Source organism: Diabrotica virgifera, chromosome 1 (genome assembly GCF_917563875.1).
Source record: "Diabrotica virgifera virgifera chromosome 1, PGI_DIABVI_V3a".
In the NCBI taxonomy this organism is placed as follows: domain Eukaryota; kingdom Metazoa; phylum Arthropoda; class Insecta; order Coleoptera; family Chrysomelidae; genus Diabrotica; species Diabrotica virgifera.
In genome coordinates this window covers 204,881,794-204,900,292 of record NC_065443.1, presented here as the reverse complement: position 1 = coordinate 204,900,292, position 18,499 = coordinate 204,881,794, and the positions used below count along the sequence as shown (strand labels likewise).

At 34.7% G+C, this 18,499-nt stretch overlaps 1 protein-coding gene across 2 annotated transcripts in view; it reads left to right on the top strand.

Annotated features, from left to right (window-relative positions):
- Positions 1 to 18,499, top strand: part of LOC114335261 (AN1-type zinc finger protein 6) — a 180,283-nt gene that overhangs the window by 116,872 nt on the left and 44,912 nt on the right. Inside the window, exons 1-2 of one of the 2 annotated variants that reach the window (XM_028285476.2) lie at positions 15,651 to 15,796; positions 16,079 to 16,348. In XM_028285476.2, coding sequence (XP_028141277.1) covers positions 16,250 to 16,348 — 99 coding nt within the window. In that variant the 5' untranslated portion in view covers positions 15,651 to 15,796; positions 16,079 to 16,249. Of the gene's footprint in view, positions 1 to 15,650; positions 15,797 to 16,078; positions 16,349 to 18,499 lie in introns of those variants that run through there. The other variant, XM_028285475.2, reaches the window with a different exon arrangement.

Here is an 18,499-nt window from a genome sequence, read left to right as displayed (position 1 = left end):
CAGCTTTTTCGTCAATGTAATAGTTATAATTTGGAAACAGCCTATTACGTAATATGCCGCCTAGAAGGCGCTATTAATTTTTTTTAGAAATCTAGTTTTCTTTGGAAAATATTAAATACAAGTATGTATTTTTTTCTTGTATTACAAAATTAGACCAAGTTAGCAACAGAATACCGAAAACCGCATGTCGATACCTTTTTTCTATCTCGAGATATCTTAAGAAACGTGTAAATTTTAAACATAACTGTTGCTGTCATATAAGTGGAAATATATAGAAGCACGTAGTGTGCTATGGAAAAAACAAAGGAACATTGTCCAGATGTCACCGTATATAATGAATCAAAACAACAATAAGACAAATAACACTAAAATATAACAAAAAAATAGTGTGTGTACTTTGTACGCGAGTAAGAAGTTATACTTCTATTATTATGATTTTAACGAAATAAATGTATTTTAAACAGTTTAATTTTATTTTTATTTAAATATTACACTAATTTTAATACTTAAAATAATACCCAAAAATAGAGTTAATATGTAAATTTTTATGAATTGTTGCCTCCGCGCATTTGCTTTTCTCTCGATGAAACGTAGAAAATGTAAAAATGTCAGATTATCTACACAAATTTTTAATTTTTATTTCGTTATATTTTAATATCAATTATCCTATTCCCAACTAAGATAAATACATAACTGTTATTGTCACCGGTAAACTAAGTTAAGGAAGTCAAAGTGGAAACAAGTAGTGTGCTATGGAAAAAAATAGAACTATTAGAAGTATTAACTTCAAAAATTTATCATGTGTCAAATCAGTAAAACATAAAAATTTGTTCATTGATGGTTTGTTGCGGTTTGTTTCTATTAAATTTTTTTGCATAAGAAATGCAACTGTTGCGGCTAGAATATATGCAATGAAATATCCCCAAAGACGTCACCCCAGTAGTAGAGTTTTTCATATTTTGTTTTGATTTATTATATACGGTGACATCTGGAAAATGTTTGTTTTTTTCCATAGCACACTACTTGCTTCTATATATTTCTACTTATATGACAGCAACAGTTATGTTTAAAATTTACACGTTTCTTAAGATATCTCGAGATAGAAAAAAGGTATAGACATGCGGTTTTCGGTATTCTGTTGCTAATTTGGTCTAATTTTGTAATACAGGAAAAAAATACATACTTGTATTTAATATTTTCCAAAGAAAACTAGATTTCTAAAAAGAAAATAAATACCTCCTCCTAGCCGGCATATTACGTAATAGGCTGTTTCCAAATTATAACTATTACATTGACGAAAAAGAGCTGTTTTCAACAAGACCAAGTTTGCAAAAATCGATTAAGCAGAACCGGACTTACAGCGATTTTTTCATAACAAGGTTTCCACTCACCCCCACCTCTATTTGCACAGGTAGACTTAAACTTGTGAAATAAAATATGCGCAGAATTTTATGAAGAATACGATAATCGGATTTCCAGTGCCCTTTCATTAGGCAAATTTTGTAAAATTTCAATTTTTTAATTTTTGATATTCAATTACGCCCTCCAGCGGTGGACTTACAATTATGAAAATAATAATTTCCAGGCTTTTCTCGAGGCAACTTTTGTTATAACAATTTTTTTCCCAAAGCTGTACTATAAACGGTTCCTGAGATATGGCCGAGCGCCATTCTTATTGGGACACCCGGTACATACAAATTTTCATATCTTCAAGACACTCATAACAAAAAAGATTTGTGTCACCAAGTTATTTAATTATTAATAAATAATTACTTCCCTAAAATTTTAGTTGAAAATTAAAGATTTTGTTTAAAAAACTCGAATTTTCCGAGGAAAATTTCCGCCGAAGGAAATCGGAAAAAAATATCTACATATGTGTAGAATTAAATTTTTATGTTGTGTTTTTGGTTTAACGTTAAAATATTCCGAGTTACAGTGCAATAATTGAAAAAAATATTTCGGAGCGCTAATTTGTTTATAATGCACACTTATAATTTATTTGTTTATAATGCACATAAACCAAATAGCACACTTTCTGCGGACTTTGCATAGCTATATGAAATCTTAAGATTTGATTCCAGCATGTCCAGCAATAAAATACAGTCGACTCGCGTTAATTCAAACCTGCGATAATTCGAATCTCTCTATAATTCAAAGTTATCACGAGTTCCCTACAAAATCTCTTTATATTTCGAACTAAATCAACACATTTTTATACACTTGGTAATTCGAACGAAAAATATCATTGCTATATAACAAAACGACGCATTAATTCGAACTGATCGGCGTCCAACACTCGACAATTCAAAGTTGCAGAGATTGTGACAAGCAGCGAACTGCAAATATCACGGTTCTGACAGCTATTTCACTGATTGACAAAACATGGAGGAGGTGTAACACTCATAACTATTCTCAACTGCTTCAAAAAATCCGGTTTCTTAAAAGAAGATCAGGAAGATCTTCCACTACTTATGGATGATGAAGAACCAGCAATAGAACCATTAGTTGACATCAGCAGTGTGAGTTTTTCTGACTTTGTTCAAGTGGATGAAGATGTTGCTGTCTAAGGCAGGCCGCACATCAAAGAAACATGAAACGTAAATTACGTTTCATGGAAATAAACCACTGCTAAACAAATATATGTCCGGCCATTTATGAAACTCTCCGAAAATAAAAATGTGTCATGAGCATGAATCACACTCGTTTCATTGGTAGGCGGACTTTGAGATTTGTTTAGCAGTGTTTTCTTTTCATGAAACATGTTTTTCGTTTTATGTTTCATGTTTTTCGTTTCATGTTTCTTTGGTGTGCAGCTTGGCTTAGGTTCACTAACCGATGGCGAAATTTTATCTGCGACAGATACCAATGAAAAAAGTAACGATGAAGATGAGTACGATACATCAGAACCTTTGGCAAAGGTGTCAGTTAAGAAAGCATGATCCTCATTCGATACCTTACAAACCTTCTGTCTACAAAACGAAAGTGATGAAAAAGCATTTCAGGCACTTTTTCTCTTAAAGAAATTATTAAGCAGTCTGAGCAGCAGCAATGTGCTTTGAAGCAAACCAGTATAATACAGTTCTTTCCAAAGATTGATTAATTCACATTAGGAATACATACATGTACCTATGTATGTACACGAATGGACCTCTAAACTTTTGTCAGCGTTATAGAATATGTAGCCGAAGTTTTATTTATTTTCTCTCACATATTTCGAACCATTTAATATTTCAAACACTCAATAATTCGTAATATTTTAAGAGTCCCTAGAGTTTCGAATTAACGAGAGTCGACTGTAGCTGGTACATAATTTTCCTTGTTTTATACTAATTTTCCCAGATTATTACCTTACATCTTCCATTGAGTTGATAATTCACATTGTGGAAATTCTCAATTATTATATTTCTAATTTAATACTATTCTATCTAATTCCTCCAAAACCAGCAAATTTCCATAAAACCCAGCCATATTAATACCTTTTGTTTTAGTTTTCCTCGCAAGAAATAAACAAAACACTTCTCCTAAACTAAACCTAACCTAGCTTTCGGCCATTTATTCATGTCCGTGCATGTCACAACAATTTCGACAGTCGAAATTATAATATCAACCAATTTTTACAATAAAATAGCTGGTACATAATTTTCCTTGTTTTATACTAATTTTCCCAGATTATTACTTACCTTACATCTTTCATTGAGTTGATAATTCACGTGGTGTCGCAATAATTTCGACAGTCGAAATTATTATATCAACCACTTTTTTGGAGTCGCTATTAATTTCGATAGTCGCTATTTCGTGACGTCATTTCGTTAGTTCAACTAAAATCCACAAGGCTCGCACAGTCGCATTTCAACCGTCGCCATATTGATTGCGACATGTTTTCAGTCGAAATTTGAATTAGAATCAGGCAGCAGAGCACGCCAAATAGAATTCTATTTTGCTGACGTCACAAAATAGAATTTCATAATGGGAGAATCGACAGTTGCTAGGCATGCAACGTGACGTTATTAAAATATAATTCTATTTTGCGTGCTCCCACAGCTGTTGTTCTGCCATTCTCCGTCTCTAAGGTCTAGTCTTTCCATGGCCTCGTCCACTTCATCCCTCCATGATCTTTGGGGTCTACCTCTTCTTCTCTTTCCTATTGAGCTTCAATCCGAAATCTTTGATATCCACCTTATACGATCTGCTCTTCTGACATGTCCATACCAAATTAAACGTTTTTCTTCGATGTAGCTGATGATGTCTTGTTCTACTGCCATTCTCTGTTTTATCTCCTCATTTCTAATGCGATCTATTTTTGTCACTCCGCAGCTTCTTCTCATGAACTCCATTTCAGTTGCTGTAATTTTGGACCTGTATCGTTTGTTTTCATTGCTCTGCTCCATAGGTCGTTATACTACGTATTGTAGCAAAACAATGAGTCACCAGCCGCAAGGCGTAAGCCGAGAAAAGTCTAGATCGAAGCACGCTATACGTGGAACCGATGCGCGGTTGTTGGAAGGTCACACGATAGTCGGAGAGCTGGCTTAGCCCGGAATGATCGAGAATAACGACTAGGATATATAAGGCATAATTTTTGTGAATAGAGTTTAGTCTTAAGCTAAAGTTTGTAAAGTAAACTTGTATAAATAAATAATAAAGTCGTATATAAATACGAACCGCTAGTTTTATTGTAATTATAAGTAATTACACTAGTCACGTTACAGTTGGTGTCGGTGTTCGGTGAAAAATACGGTTAACTTAGTGCGATATAAATAAGTGAATTACAGAGAGACTTTAAAAGACTTTTGGACTCTATTCGTCGGGAATAGTTAAAGTGCGTTGATTGTTCGGTATTCGGAAAGACTTTTAAAAGACTTTTGGAAAGTACGTGTGTGCCGACCAAAGATGTTGCTACAAGAACTTACAGTAAAACAGCTCCGTGAACAGCTAGAGGAACGGGACGTGGACAGCAGTGGGCTCAAGATAGTCCTACAATCACGACTCGAGGAAGTCCTCAAGAAGAATGGAGATGACCCAAAGACGTTCCACTTCCAATCAGCAGAACAAGCGATCTTATCGAAATTTGAAAGTGTTTCTCAAAAGATCGATGAAACGTCTAAGATAAGTCTAAGTCTTTCTCAAACGATCGATGATATTTCTAAGATAAATAATGAGAAATTCGAAACCATTTCTCAAAAGATCGATGAAACTTCTATAAAGAACAACGAGAAACTTGAAGAAGTTAGTAGAAAAAGCGACGAGAAATTTGAAAGTGTTTCTCAAGTAATTAAAGACGTTTGTAGACAGAATGACGAGAAATTTGAAGAAGTTTCTAGAACATTCGATAAGATGCAGAAAAGTGTAGAGACCGTAGAAGAAAAGATCAAACAACTAGAGAGCATGATAACCGATACAAAAGTACAACCATCAGTTAATGCAGCAGCGTTAGATCCTGTAGTGAAAGATGAACTACCGAGAGACGAAACGTCGCATAATATGAGATTCAAATTACCACCATTCGATGGAAAGTCCTCTTGGTCCATATATCTTAGACAATTTGAAGCTATTGCGACCGCCAATCATTGGACCGAACAGGAAAAGGCTGTTTCCTTGACTGCTGCTTTGCGAGGTGATGCTGCAGATATATTAAGATCAATTCCTAAGGGTCAAGAAAATTGTTACCAGACCTTGTTCACTCGTCTAGAAAAACGCTATGGAGATGCCCATCTACAACAAGTATACAAAGCACAACTGCGAAGTAGAAGTCAACGAGCAAGTGAGAATCTGCAAGAATTTGAAGCAGATGTGGCTCGTGTGGTGCGGTTGGCTTATCCAGAGGTGCCAGACAGCGTTTTAGAAGAAATTGCAGTAGACACCTTCGTCAATGGGCTGAAAGATAGTGAACTACAGAAAGCTTTACGACTAGCAAGACCGAAAGCTTTAGATGAAGCACTTGCTATTGCCTTGGAACACGAAGCAGCTAGCCAAGCTTCACGAAACAATCGAGTAATAACCGTGGAAAAAGGCGATAAGAGAATAGATGAACGTTTGGTGGAAATGGTACGGAGGGTGATTCGTGACACGATCCCGAAGAGACGCGTGAAGAGGGCTGGAAGAGTTGGTTCAAATACAGATGCTTCCTCAATACGGCCATGCGGTGAAAGTTGTAATCACCGGCTTAAAGTAGAGGAGCAGCTTTGCCCTGTGAGACGAACCACCGTCGTTAATGAGCAATGGCAGCCCGAACAGTTACAAGACGCCCAAGAAGATGACCCATGTATAAAAAGAGTATTGGATTGGATGCGGCAAGGTGAGAGACCTAGTTGGCAGAACATTAGTGCATGTAGTCCAGAAGTCAAGGCCTACTGGAGCCAATGGAATTGCCTGGTACTAAAAGATAATCTTCTGTACAGAACCTTTGAGAACGATGATGGTACAGAATCAAAGCTTCAGTTGATTGTACCTAAAAGTAAAGTGTCAGAAGTATTGCGTCAGTTGCATGACGGTACATCAGGTGGACACTTTGGTATTACGAAGACTCTGCAAAAGGTTCGAGAACGGGTCTATTGGGTGAACTGTAAAGATGATGTAAGAAGATGGTGCCGGAAATGTGAACTGTGTGCATCCGGTAATGGTCCAGTTGGTAAAAAGAGAGCACCCATGAGACAGTACAATGTTGGAAGTCCTATGGAAAGAGTAGCAATCGACATTGCAGGTCCATTTCCAGAAACCGATGCTGGAAATAAATACATTCTGGTAGCCATGGACTATTTTACGAAATGGACCGAGGCCTATGCATTACCGAATCAAGAAGCTGCTACCGTTGCAGAGGTACTTGTTAAAGAATTCTTCAGCCGATTTGGTGTTCCCTTGGAGATCCACTCCGACCAAGGGCGAAACTTTGAGTCAGCTCTTTTCCAAAACGTTTGTAAATTGATTGGTGCCAATAAGACCAGAACAACACCCCTGCATCCTCAATCAGATGGAATGGTCGAGAGGATGAACCGAACGATGGGTAAACACTTGTCCAAAGTTGTATCTGAACATCAGCGAGATTGGGATCAACACATTCATTTATTCCTGATGGCCTACCGCTCGGCCGTGAATGAAACTACAGGTCAAACACCAACCTGCCTGATGTTGGGTCGTGAAGTTCGTTTGCCCTGCGACCTAGAGTTTGGTTGCAGACCTTCCGAGGAATATGTTGCAGGCGAAGAATACGTAGACCGCCTGAAGTTACGAATGAACAACATTCATGAACTTGCCCGACAACACATCCAGATAGCCAGTGACAGAATGAAAGATCAATATGATTCTCGCTGCAAGAATGAAAGCTTCGAAGTAGGTGATCTTGTCTGGCTTTATAATCCACAACGTCGTCGCGGCTTGTGTCCTAAACTACAAAGACAATGGGAAGGTCCGTATGAAGTTAAGAAGAAAATAAATGACGTAATATACAGAATTAAGAAGTTGCCAAACGGTAAACCAAAAGTTATTCACATAAATCGTCTTGCACCATATGCTGGCTCCAATGAAACAGAAGAAGCCCGAGTCCTCCAACAGGAAATGAAAGATGCCGCACAGCCAAGTTTTAAGGAATTTATGTCAAATTACGCAGAGAGAAAGAGTGCTAGATTCGGTGTGACCACAGAAGTTCAGCAAGATCTGTTTGGTGTTCCAGAAAACGTCTCTCTAGCCCAGTGTGTTGCCCAAGACCTCGAGATGACTAAAGGAATCTCGTCCGTATTCAATAGAAAGTTCGGCCGCCTGGACGAGTTAAGAAATCAGCAGCCTAAAATTGGAAGAGTACTGCGATTGGAAGATGGTCCTCGATCTTTGCTGTATATGGTGACCAGGAAGTCTTATACGGACACGCCAAGCTATGAGAACATATGGCGTGCTCTAAGTAATTTGAAGAAAATCGTGTGTAATTATGACATCAAAGATTTGGCTTTACCAAAAATAGGCCATGCAGTAGAAAATCTGGATTGGAAGATTGTGAGAAGCATGCTTGAAGTGGTCTTCAGAGAAACTGGCGTACGAATTACTGTGTGTTGCATGAACCCGAAGATGTCGGATCCTTCAAAGACAGTAGACTGTTATTTCTTCTTGAAGGGTGTATGCAAAGCTGGAGAGTCGTGTAGATTCCGCCATCCTGGGCCTTCATCTAGAGTTGCTGATCGGGACGCTCAGATCTTAAGAGGGGAGCAATGTAGCAAAACAATGAGTCACCAGCCGCAAGGCGTAAGCCGAGAAAAGTCTAGATCGAAGCACGCTATACGTGGAACCGATGCGCGGTTGTTGGAAGGTCACACGATAGTCGGAGAGCTGGCTTAGCCCGGAATGATCGAGAATAACGACTAGGATATATAAGGCATAATTTTTGTGAATAGAGTTTAGTCTTAAGCTAAAGTTTGTAAAGTAAACTTGTATAAATAAATAATAAAGTCGTATATAAATACGAACCGCTAGTTTTATTGTAATTATAAGTAATTACACTAGTCACGTTACAGTATCAAGGTGTTGTAATATATTCTCGTCTTTGTATTTCTGGTAGGTTATCTGTCTATCTCACAGTACCCCGTTCATTTGTTTAATACATGTTCTTGTCTGTGCTAATCTGCCGGTTATCTCTTGCTAGTAGACAAGGCGAAAACGGCGGGTTCGTTGGAAGAAATATTTCCATGAGATTTTTTTGCATAATCACATTCGTGAGACACCCCAGAATAAGGTTCAAGAAGTCGCCCACACGAAAAGTGGTCCAATTTTTTTTTAACAATTTTTTTTAATCAAATTGCAGAAATCAATATTTTCGGCCCGCATTTTTTTAAAGATTTTTCGGACCATTCTCGACAGAAAAGGTCTCTTATAATTTTTCTCTAAAGTTGATCTTTTTTGAGTTTATGCAATTTAAAATTTGAAAAACGCGAAAATGGCCATTTTTAAAACTTAATAACCTGGTTAAAGATTATTATTATGAAAGTCAGAAAGTGACTAAATCAAATTTAAAGCCCCCCTTCATGATGCTGAAGAAATTTTTGTCATTAATTTATTACTAAGCTGTTATTTTTATTTATTAATAATGAGCGGTAAGATCGTATTGATGCGGCTGTAAATGTGAGTGCGAGTGAGATGCGCCATTGGAATGCCTGAATGGCATCTCTTTCGCACTCATCATGGACGGCCGCCTAATACGTGCATGACGCTCATTATTTTTACTTAAAAAGAACAGCTTAGTAATCAAATAATGACAAAAATTTCTTCAGGATCTTGTAGGGGGGCTTTAAACTTTGATTTAGTCAGTTTCTTACTTTCATAGTAATAACTTTTAACCGAGTTATTAAGCCTTGAAAATCGCCATTTTTCGTTTTTTTTTTTCAATTTTAAAATCCTCCTAAAAACCTCGAAAACTATCAACTTTGGAGAAAAATTATAAGAGACCTTTTTTATCCAGAATAGTCCAAAAAATCTAAAAAAAAAGTTGTCCGGCCCAAAAATATTGATTTTATAGTATGGTATAGTTAGAGCCAAACCCAGACATCCAAAGTGAAAGTTATCTTCCAACACCAAATTGTTCTATATGGTCCACATAATGTTCAGAAAAAAGTCACACCATTTTGAGCGTCGGGTTTGGGGGGGGGAGAGGGGGGAGAAATCTGCAAATTCGTAGTTTTTTAGGTTTTTCGTCAATATTTCTAAAACTAAGCGGTTTAGCATGAACAACCCTCTACACAAAATTGTACTACATTAAATTTGAAATAAAAAAGGCCTTATGCATAACCCTTCTAAAATGAACGGTTCCAAAGTTACGGAGGTAGTATAGTATAATTGGTCCAAAAAAAGGCCTAACCCAGACATCCAAAGTAAAAGTTTTCCTTCAACACCAAATTGTTCTATATGGTCCACATATTGTTCAGTAAAAAGTTACACCATTTTGAGCGTCCGGTTTGGGGGGGAGGGAGATGGGGGAGAAGTCGGTAAATTAGTAGTTTTTTTACGTTTTTCGTCAATATTTCTAAAACTATGCTTTAGCGTAAGGAATGTTCTATAGAAAGATATTCTACATAAAATTTAAAACAAAAAAGGTTCTATACATATTTGTTATAAAATCAACGGTTCCAGAGTTACGGAGGGTGAAAAGTGGAGGTTTTCGATACTTTTTATATTTACCGATTTCCCTCCCCTCTCCCCCCCAAACACGACGCTCAAAATGGTGTGACTTTTTTCTGAACATTATGTGGACCATATAGAACAATTTGGTGTTGGAGGATAACTTTCACTTTGGATGTCTGGGTTTTTGGTAGTTATATCATAAATATTGCCCAAAAAATATAAAAAGTATCGAAAACTTCGACTTTTCACCCTGTGTAACTCTGGAACCGTTGATTTTATAACAATTATGTAAAGAACATACTTTGTTTTAAATTTCATGTAGAACATTTTTGTATATAGCATTGTTTATGCTAAAGCATAGTTTTAGAAATATTGACGAAAAACGTAAAAAAAACTACTAATTTACCGGCTTCTCTCCCATCTCCCTCAAAAACCGGAAGCTCAAAATGGTGTAACTTTTTACTGAACAACATGTGGACCATATAGAACATTTTGGTGTTGGAGGAAAACTTTTACTTTGGATGTTTTAGTTAGGCCTTTTTTTGGACCAGTTATACTATACTACCTCCGTAACTTTGGAACCATTCAGTTTAGAAAGATTATGCATTGGATCTTTTTTATTTCAAATTTAATTTAGAACAATTTTGTATAGAGGGTTGTTCATGCTAAACCGCATAGTTTTAGAAATATTGGCGAAAAACTTAAAAAACTACGAATTTACCGATTTCTCCCCCCCCCCCCAAACCCGACGCTCAAAATGGTGTGACTTTTTTCTGGACATTGTGTGGACCATATAGAACAATTTGGTGTTGAAGGATAACTTTCACTTTGGATGTCTGGGTTATGCCATCTTTTGGATCAACTATACTATACTATTAGCAATTTGATTAAAAAAAAATTTGGACCACTTTTCGGTGGGCGACTTCTTGAATCTTATTCTGGAATGTCTCACGAATGTGATTATGCAAAAAAATCTCATAAGAGTATTTTCTCCAAAGAACCCGCCGTTTTCGCCTTGTCTATAGGCGGTTCCATTCTTTGAGAGTATGAATCATAAGTATTTGAATTTTTCAGTGCCGTTAATTTCCCTATCATCGCCCATTTCAAAGTTTCTCACTGGTTCTTGTACCTAAGTATTCGGTCTTTTCTAGGTTTATTTCCAGTCCATTTTTGTGTATTCCTCTCTTTTTGTTACGTTACCCCCTAAACATGTTATGCAAAATTCAACGTTTATTTTGTTAGTTTATTTTCTGAGAAAAAAAAATAGTTTACATAAAAACCTTCAGATTTCACTAAAAATAATGTATTTAAAGTTTTGTTATTATTTATTTTATTTCTGGATTATACATTTTGCAACTGTTTTCTTCTCTTTGTGTTGATTACAAACAAATGAACTTACTTTTTTGTCCTTAAAAGTAGAAAAACGTTTAATTTCTCTTGTGTAATCTTTATAGTCTAATCATTTTAACTGTACTAATATCCATCGGCTAATTTACAATGATTAATGGGATGTTAAAATACCTTATCTTTAAGCGGCTTCTACAATTTCTTAAACATATCGAATTTTATATACCAAACATTGATATCGGCACTTTGTTGCGCATTCTGACGGATTCCCCTTTCGACTATACTATACCTCGACCCGAGCCACAAATACCAGAGACAAATATGTACCGCCTACCAGAGAGCCATAAATACCGGTGTCAATGAAACCAGAAGGGACTATTTACCGCAGATTCTAAAGCGGAAGTAGAAAAATAGAAAAGACAAAAGATTTGAAGTCGATAGAGCACTAAATTTGTGTCCAACGTTAAACGCCAAGCGGGGTCCCAAAGAGACCCCAGCGCATATTGAATAATTAAATATAAAACAAATATGTTTGACAAGTTTTATATAATTAATATTTAAAAAGGTTAGAATGACACATTAAAAAAGACATCCTCAAAAAAATTGTGTAAAAAAAGTTATTTAGAAAAAACATTTGCTGGGTTCTCTTTGGGACTCCACTTAGTGCTTCTAACTAACTTTCTAGTGCTTAGTGCTTCTAATTACACTTTGATTAAAAAAATTATTATCTCCCTCCTGAAACTTTTTTATTCCGTTATTCATGTCGAGTCGGACAACTTTTCTATTTCGGAAAATTTTCCGGAGGGAGTTTTCGTAAATATATAAGTTTCTAAACTTTTGAGCGTCCGACAACTGGAGTACCCTTAATAATTTGTTGAAAAAGATTACCAGTTAATTGTAAGTATTTTTATCAAACAATCCTGCAAAAAAATCATTATAATAATATATGCCTACATATCGCATACACGCATCATAAAGAGTCATACAATTTATAACCCACCATTAACCCTCAGAGCACCAAGCTTTTTTGCGACGTTCAAACCCTCAGAGCACCAAGCGTAGTCACACAAGGACCCTAGTTTGTTTATTGAGTTTTTTTGTTTTTATATTTTTTTTGTTACTTTGGGCCCTAAATATGTTATGCAAAATTCAACTCACCGTTGATTTTTGCAGGATTGTTTGATAAAAATATTACAATTAAACCGTAATATTGTCCGACAAATTTTTGAGGGTACTACAGTTGTCTGACGCACCAAAGTTTAGAAACCCCTAGAGTTATAAAAAGCCCCTCTCCCGAAAATTTTCCGAAAAAGAAAAGTTGTCCGATTCTACATGAATAACTGAATAAGAAGTCTCATGGGGGAGGTAATATATTTTTTTTTTTAAATGGTGGACCCAAGACCTTTTAGTTTCTTTTTTCCTCATTTCTTTTTTTTCTTATTTATTTCTTCTATTTTTAAGTTTTAATTGATTACGGTGGTAGGTAACTGTGATACATTTTCTGTAGTACATAGTTAGGGCAGTCAATGAGGGCATTTGGCTCCGAATTCCATCCTATTACATCGATTTACTTAATATTTTCACCGTAAGTAGGGAATAGCTCATGAAACAAAGTCTACCCTATGCTGATGTGCGCTTTTTTCTTGGGGATGTTTCCCACCCCTTTTTGGGAGTGAAAAATGTTTTGGTTAAAATAGCCATGGAAGAGGCTAGAGAACCTAATTTTAAGCAAAAACTGTTCTATAATTATTTTTTGACAACTCGATACTTTTTGAGTTATTCGTGGTTGAAAATTGGCGATTTTCATTATAAAATGACACCTTTTCAGACGGATTTTTGTGAATAACTGAAAAAAATTCATCTAACAAAAAAACTACAGTAGGAAAAATGAAAGAATACCCATGAACGAACATATAAAACAGGCTGTATTTTCCTGTCACCGTGTCACACAAAAAATTGGCCAGCGCAAGCACATGTAATAATTATTATTACATGTACTTGCGCTGGGCAATTTTCTTTGTGACACGGTGACAGAAAAATACAGCGTGTTTTATATGTTCGTTCATGGGTATTCTTTCATTTTTCCGACGTATAGGTATAAAATATTTCTGTATGTTATAAATTTATAAAACAACAAAGAGATTCGTTCCTTCATAAATCTTCTAGTTAAAATATAAAGAAGGATATGGCAGATAATAAGATTTTGTTTTTTTGTTGCATGCTCAATTCGGTATATTCAACTTGAAATAACAGAGAAACGGTCGATTTTAGGTGTATAATGATACTTACAACTTTTATAGTGCTTGAAAAGACCTTTAAAATGAGCAATACAAAATGTCGGTTACATTCAAACTAAGCGAGATATTCTGCAAAAAAGTTGATGACTAATGTATTTTAAGAAGAAATGAGAAGTATGTTTAACCCCTCATCCATCAGAATTTAAATACATACATCGTTTTCCTTCTACAATACTTTTTATTATAGTGTTATTTATATGTTCAAAAATTTGGACTGGTTTAAAATGAATGGTTTTTGAAAAAAATAAGATCAAATTATAGAGCGCATTTTTAAATTTTCTTAAAAATCTTCCTTTTTCTCCCTGTAACTCGAAAATGATAGGAGATACGAAAAAAAGATACCACACAAAAATGTAGGGTTTTTTCAGATAAAAATTTCCTTTTTATTTTTCATTACTGTATCTTTTATCATTTTCAAGTTACATGGAGAAAAAGGAAGATTTTTAAGAAAATTCCACACCTGTAATTTTGAACCAATCAAAATACGTTATTTTGACAGATCACCATGGCAACGGAGGTATTTTATCGGAAATTTTTTGCTCGTGGGGTACCCAACAGCGAATTATAGTGGAAATTTTTTGACGTCTACAATAACAGAACATTTTTGACAGACTGGTTTTTATTTGTTTACATAATTTAGTTTTGATTCATTTTCTATCACTTGTAGTTACTCAAAACTTATGTAAAATTGAAGAATACACTATTTTCTATCTTGAAATGGTATTCCCATGCAACTACAATGAGTAGAAATTACAAATTTGAAAGCCTAAATAATTGCTGACAAAGCTATGGCGCGCTATTAATCTGTTCATGCAGCTTTGGATTTTCAAATGCAAATTTGGTGTGGAATTTTCTTACCGAATACCACGCGAAGTCAAATTAATATCCGGAAATTTTTTTTTGATCATGAATATTTTTAGAAAATTTCCGGAAATAATTTGACCTCTAGTGGTATTACTAGTGAAAATTTAAAAATGATCTCTATAATTTGATCTTTTTTTTTTCAAACACTCATTTTAAACCCGTCCAACTTTCTGAACATAGAAATAACATTATAGTAAAAGGTATTGTAGATGGAAAACAATGCATTTACATTTTGGTGGATGAGGGTTAAAATTAGTTCTCATTTTTTCTTAAAACACATTAGTTATCAATTTTGTTTGCAGCATATCTCGCTTAGTTTTAATGTAATGGACCTCTAATATAGCTCATTTTAAAGGTCTTTTTAAGCACTACAAAGGGTATTGGTAGCATTATACACCTAAAATCGGCCGTTTCTTTGTTATTTCAAGTTGAATATACAATTTGACAATGTACCAAAAAACAAACTATTTTCACCTACCATATCTCTTTTTGTTTATAACTAGAAGAGTTATGGAGACAAGTGTCGCTTTGTTTTTTTATAACTTACAAAAATGTTGAATTGTAGTTTTTTTTAGTTAGATGCATAGTTTTTAAGGTATTCGCAAAAAACCTTTCGAAAATGTATTATGTCTCAATGAAAATGACCAATTTTCAACCACGAATTAGACAAAAAGTATTGAGTTTTCAAAAAAATATATAGAACAGTTTTTGCTTAGAATTAAGTTCTTCACCCCCGAGAAGGGGTGGGAACCACCCACTAGATAAAAGCACACATCGGCATAGGGTAGACGTTGAATTAGGAGATAAGTAGAAGCTAGGCCCAAAATTTCATTAAAATCCATGCAGTAGGATAGAATTCGGAGGTAATATCCTATTCTTGCTCCCATTGACTGGCGTAAGTTTACATTTTAATGTTTGTTTACTACCTCCTCTTTTTGGTTTCATATTCGCTTTTGACGTAGACATCTCTGCATTTTCTGTGTTGATTAGCATTAAGTATGCACGGATGACCTACTACATAAGTAGTCAAAAAATGAAAAATTATTAACTGACAAAAATCGCCTTAATTTAAAATGCCAAAAATGTGTCACTAAAACAAATTTTAAATTTTTATAAGAAGAAAAATGTATTATTAGACGATGAGCCTGTTCTCAACTAAATCAATATTATAAAAGATCAATCCCTTTGAGGTAATGTAAAGAAATATTTTATTACTAATTAATATATTAAGCTTTTCCTTGTGTTTGCTTCTTGTTTTTAACAACATTACTGCTTTTTCATCATCTGCTGGAGTTTATCTGTAGGAAAGACATCTCTACGTTACTTGAAGCTTTAACAAAACAGTGCGACCGACATTCTGACAACAGTGAGTATTGAACTTGGTCTTCTAGAATGTCAGGCAAGTGCTCTACCACTTGAACCACCGACCTTTTAAAACAACAACGTAACTAAAGTAGTTTTATTTGTTTCAGGTCCCCCTTCTTTTAGATGGTGTCCTCCTGACAGGGTCCAACTCCTTCAACTTCGACAGAGAACTGAAGACCCAAGACCTTTAGGATTTTGTGACGATTGAATTAGGCCGAATCAGGAGCGAGTAGTAGATTTGGTGGAGTGTTTTTAGTTTTCCTTTATTTCCTTGCGCCATGGAGCGTGAATCGAACCCCATGCAGGCCTTGTGCCGGTCCGGATGTGGATTTTATGGTAGCCCCGCGACTGACGGACTATGTTCGTTATGTTTCAAGGTACGTTGCGCTTAATTTTTATTTAGTTGTGGTTTAAATGTGAAACTTACATTATTTATGATTTTTTTATTTTTAAACTTCGAGGTTATATAAAAATATAAGTTTAGTAAAACTTTAAGTAGGTACCTAAGGTTAATAAGTCAGCGAAATGTATGGTCATTCTTCGAAATGTATGGTCATTTTAAAGCAGGCGAGACTCGTTAGTCTCTGGCCTTAGTCGTGAAGTCTTTGTGCCATATCTTTTACTTTAAACTTTTTCCTTAAACGCTAATGTGTTCTGTGGCTTCAACGAAGGCCAACAGTTTAATCATTGGTAGGTAGTTTTAGGATCGCTGCTAGTAGTCCAGGAACCAAAGCTCTTCACCTCGCAATTTTTACAGAATGGATCAATTTACTTGAAAATTTGAGAATAAGTAGCGGATAGTCCATGGATCAAAATCTATATGATGCCGACAGGCGCTTTTACTATGGGGGTGGTTGCCACCCCATCTCGGGGGTAGAAGTTATTTATTTTATTTTGACCGCAAAAGTCAATAAAACCATTCATTTTAAGAAAAAAATGTTCTATACATTTTTTTGATAAAATTAATAGTTTTTGATTTATTCGCTATCGAAAGTGTTAGTTTTATATCTAAAAAATCAATGTTTTTCGATGGTAGACTCATTTACGATTCATTCAATTTTTGCCGTAGAACAAACCGTATCAAACCAAGTTCTTGGGAATTAAATTACCTACAATTTCATATTTAAACATTTTTTCGTATCTCTGATGCTAATCTTTCTATTATGAAGAAAATGGCATTTTTTACCAAATTGCAAACATTCGTTATTCGCTTTAAATACCAGTTTTCTAAAAACTAATCATTCTAAGCCAGTTAAACTTCTAGACTAGAATCTATTAATAGTTCGCAAATAAAGAAAAATTAATATGGACAATGACTAAAAACACTGCTAACTTACATTATTATGCTTCCAATTGGTTATTTTTTAACCGTAACTTATTTTTTCTCTTAGAATGTTCGTTAAAAAAGAATTTTGTAGGTTTTTACAAGGTCTATAAGGCTATTAATATTAAATCGTTTTAACATTCGTAGTCACAAAAAGAGGTGGCATTGAAAGGGTTGGTAAAGGTGGTTTTTGCATGATATTACAAGTTTTAATTAGTCAATAGTCAATTTAATTAGTCAATAGCTCACTTAATTTTTGCCTTAAAAAAATGTTTGCAAACCAAGTTCTCGAAAATTAAGTAAGCTACAATTTCATATTTAAATAATTTTTCGTATCTCTGATGCTAATCTTTCTATTGTGAAGAAAAGGGCATTTTTTACCAAACTACAAAAACTCGTTATTCGCTTTTAACTCCATTTTTTTAAAAACTAATTCTAAGCTGATCAAACTTCTAGAGCCTATTACCAATACATAAATCAAGAAAACCAAATCAGATCAATGACAAATTTTAATTAGGGTGGTGATTAGGGGGTTGTTTACGATCACTTTTTTACTGAAAAAAATAGGGACTGACATTCTTTTTATTATAAGTCACTTAATTTTTTTAGCTAGATATTTTTTTTATTTCTGGAGATATATATTTTTAATACTTTAAATTAGTTTTAACAAATTATCCTCGAAAAAATGCCTAGTTTTCCCGTCCTTTGACTTTGAAACTACAATATTCAGCATTTGACGAAGAAGAGCCAACATAATAAAGTATAGCTCGATTACTATTGGCCTTAAAGAAAATAAAAAACGGTTTTGTTTATTTTTTCAAAAGGTACATTTTTGTTAGGTAAAGTTGTTGTGACAAAATGAAAACCTTTTTGAGTTATTAGCAGAAAACTGATTAAAAACATTGATTTTTTCGATATAAAACTAACACTTTCGATAGCGAATAAATCGAAAACTAACTTTATCAAAAAAATGTATAGAATGATTTTTGCTTATAATGAATGTTTTTACCAACTCTTGCGGTCAAAATATAATAAAAATTTCGCCTTTTGGCATGATACAGATTTTGATCCTTGGACTAATTTTCAAATTTTCAAGCAAATCGATCCATTCCGTAAAAATTGCGAGGTTTTGTCCTATTTTAAGCTTGATTACTTGGACTATAGTTCAAACTTCAGTTGGCCAGTGAATTCCTGCCTCACATTA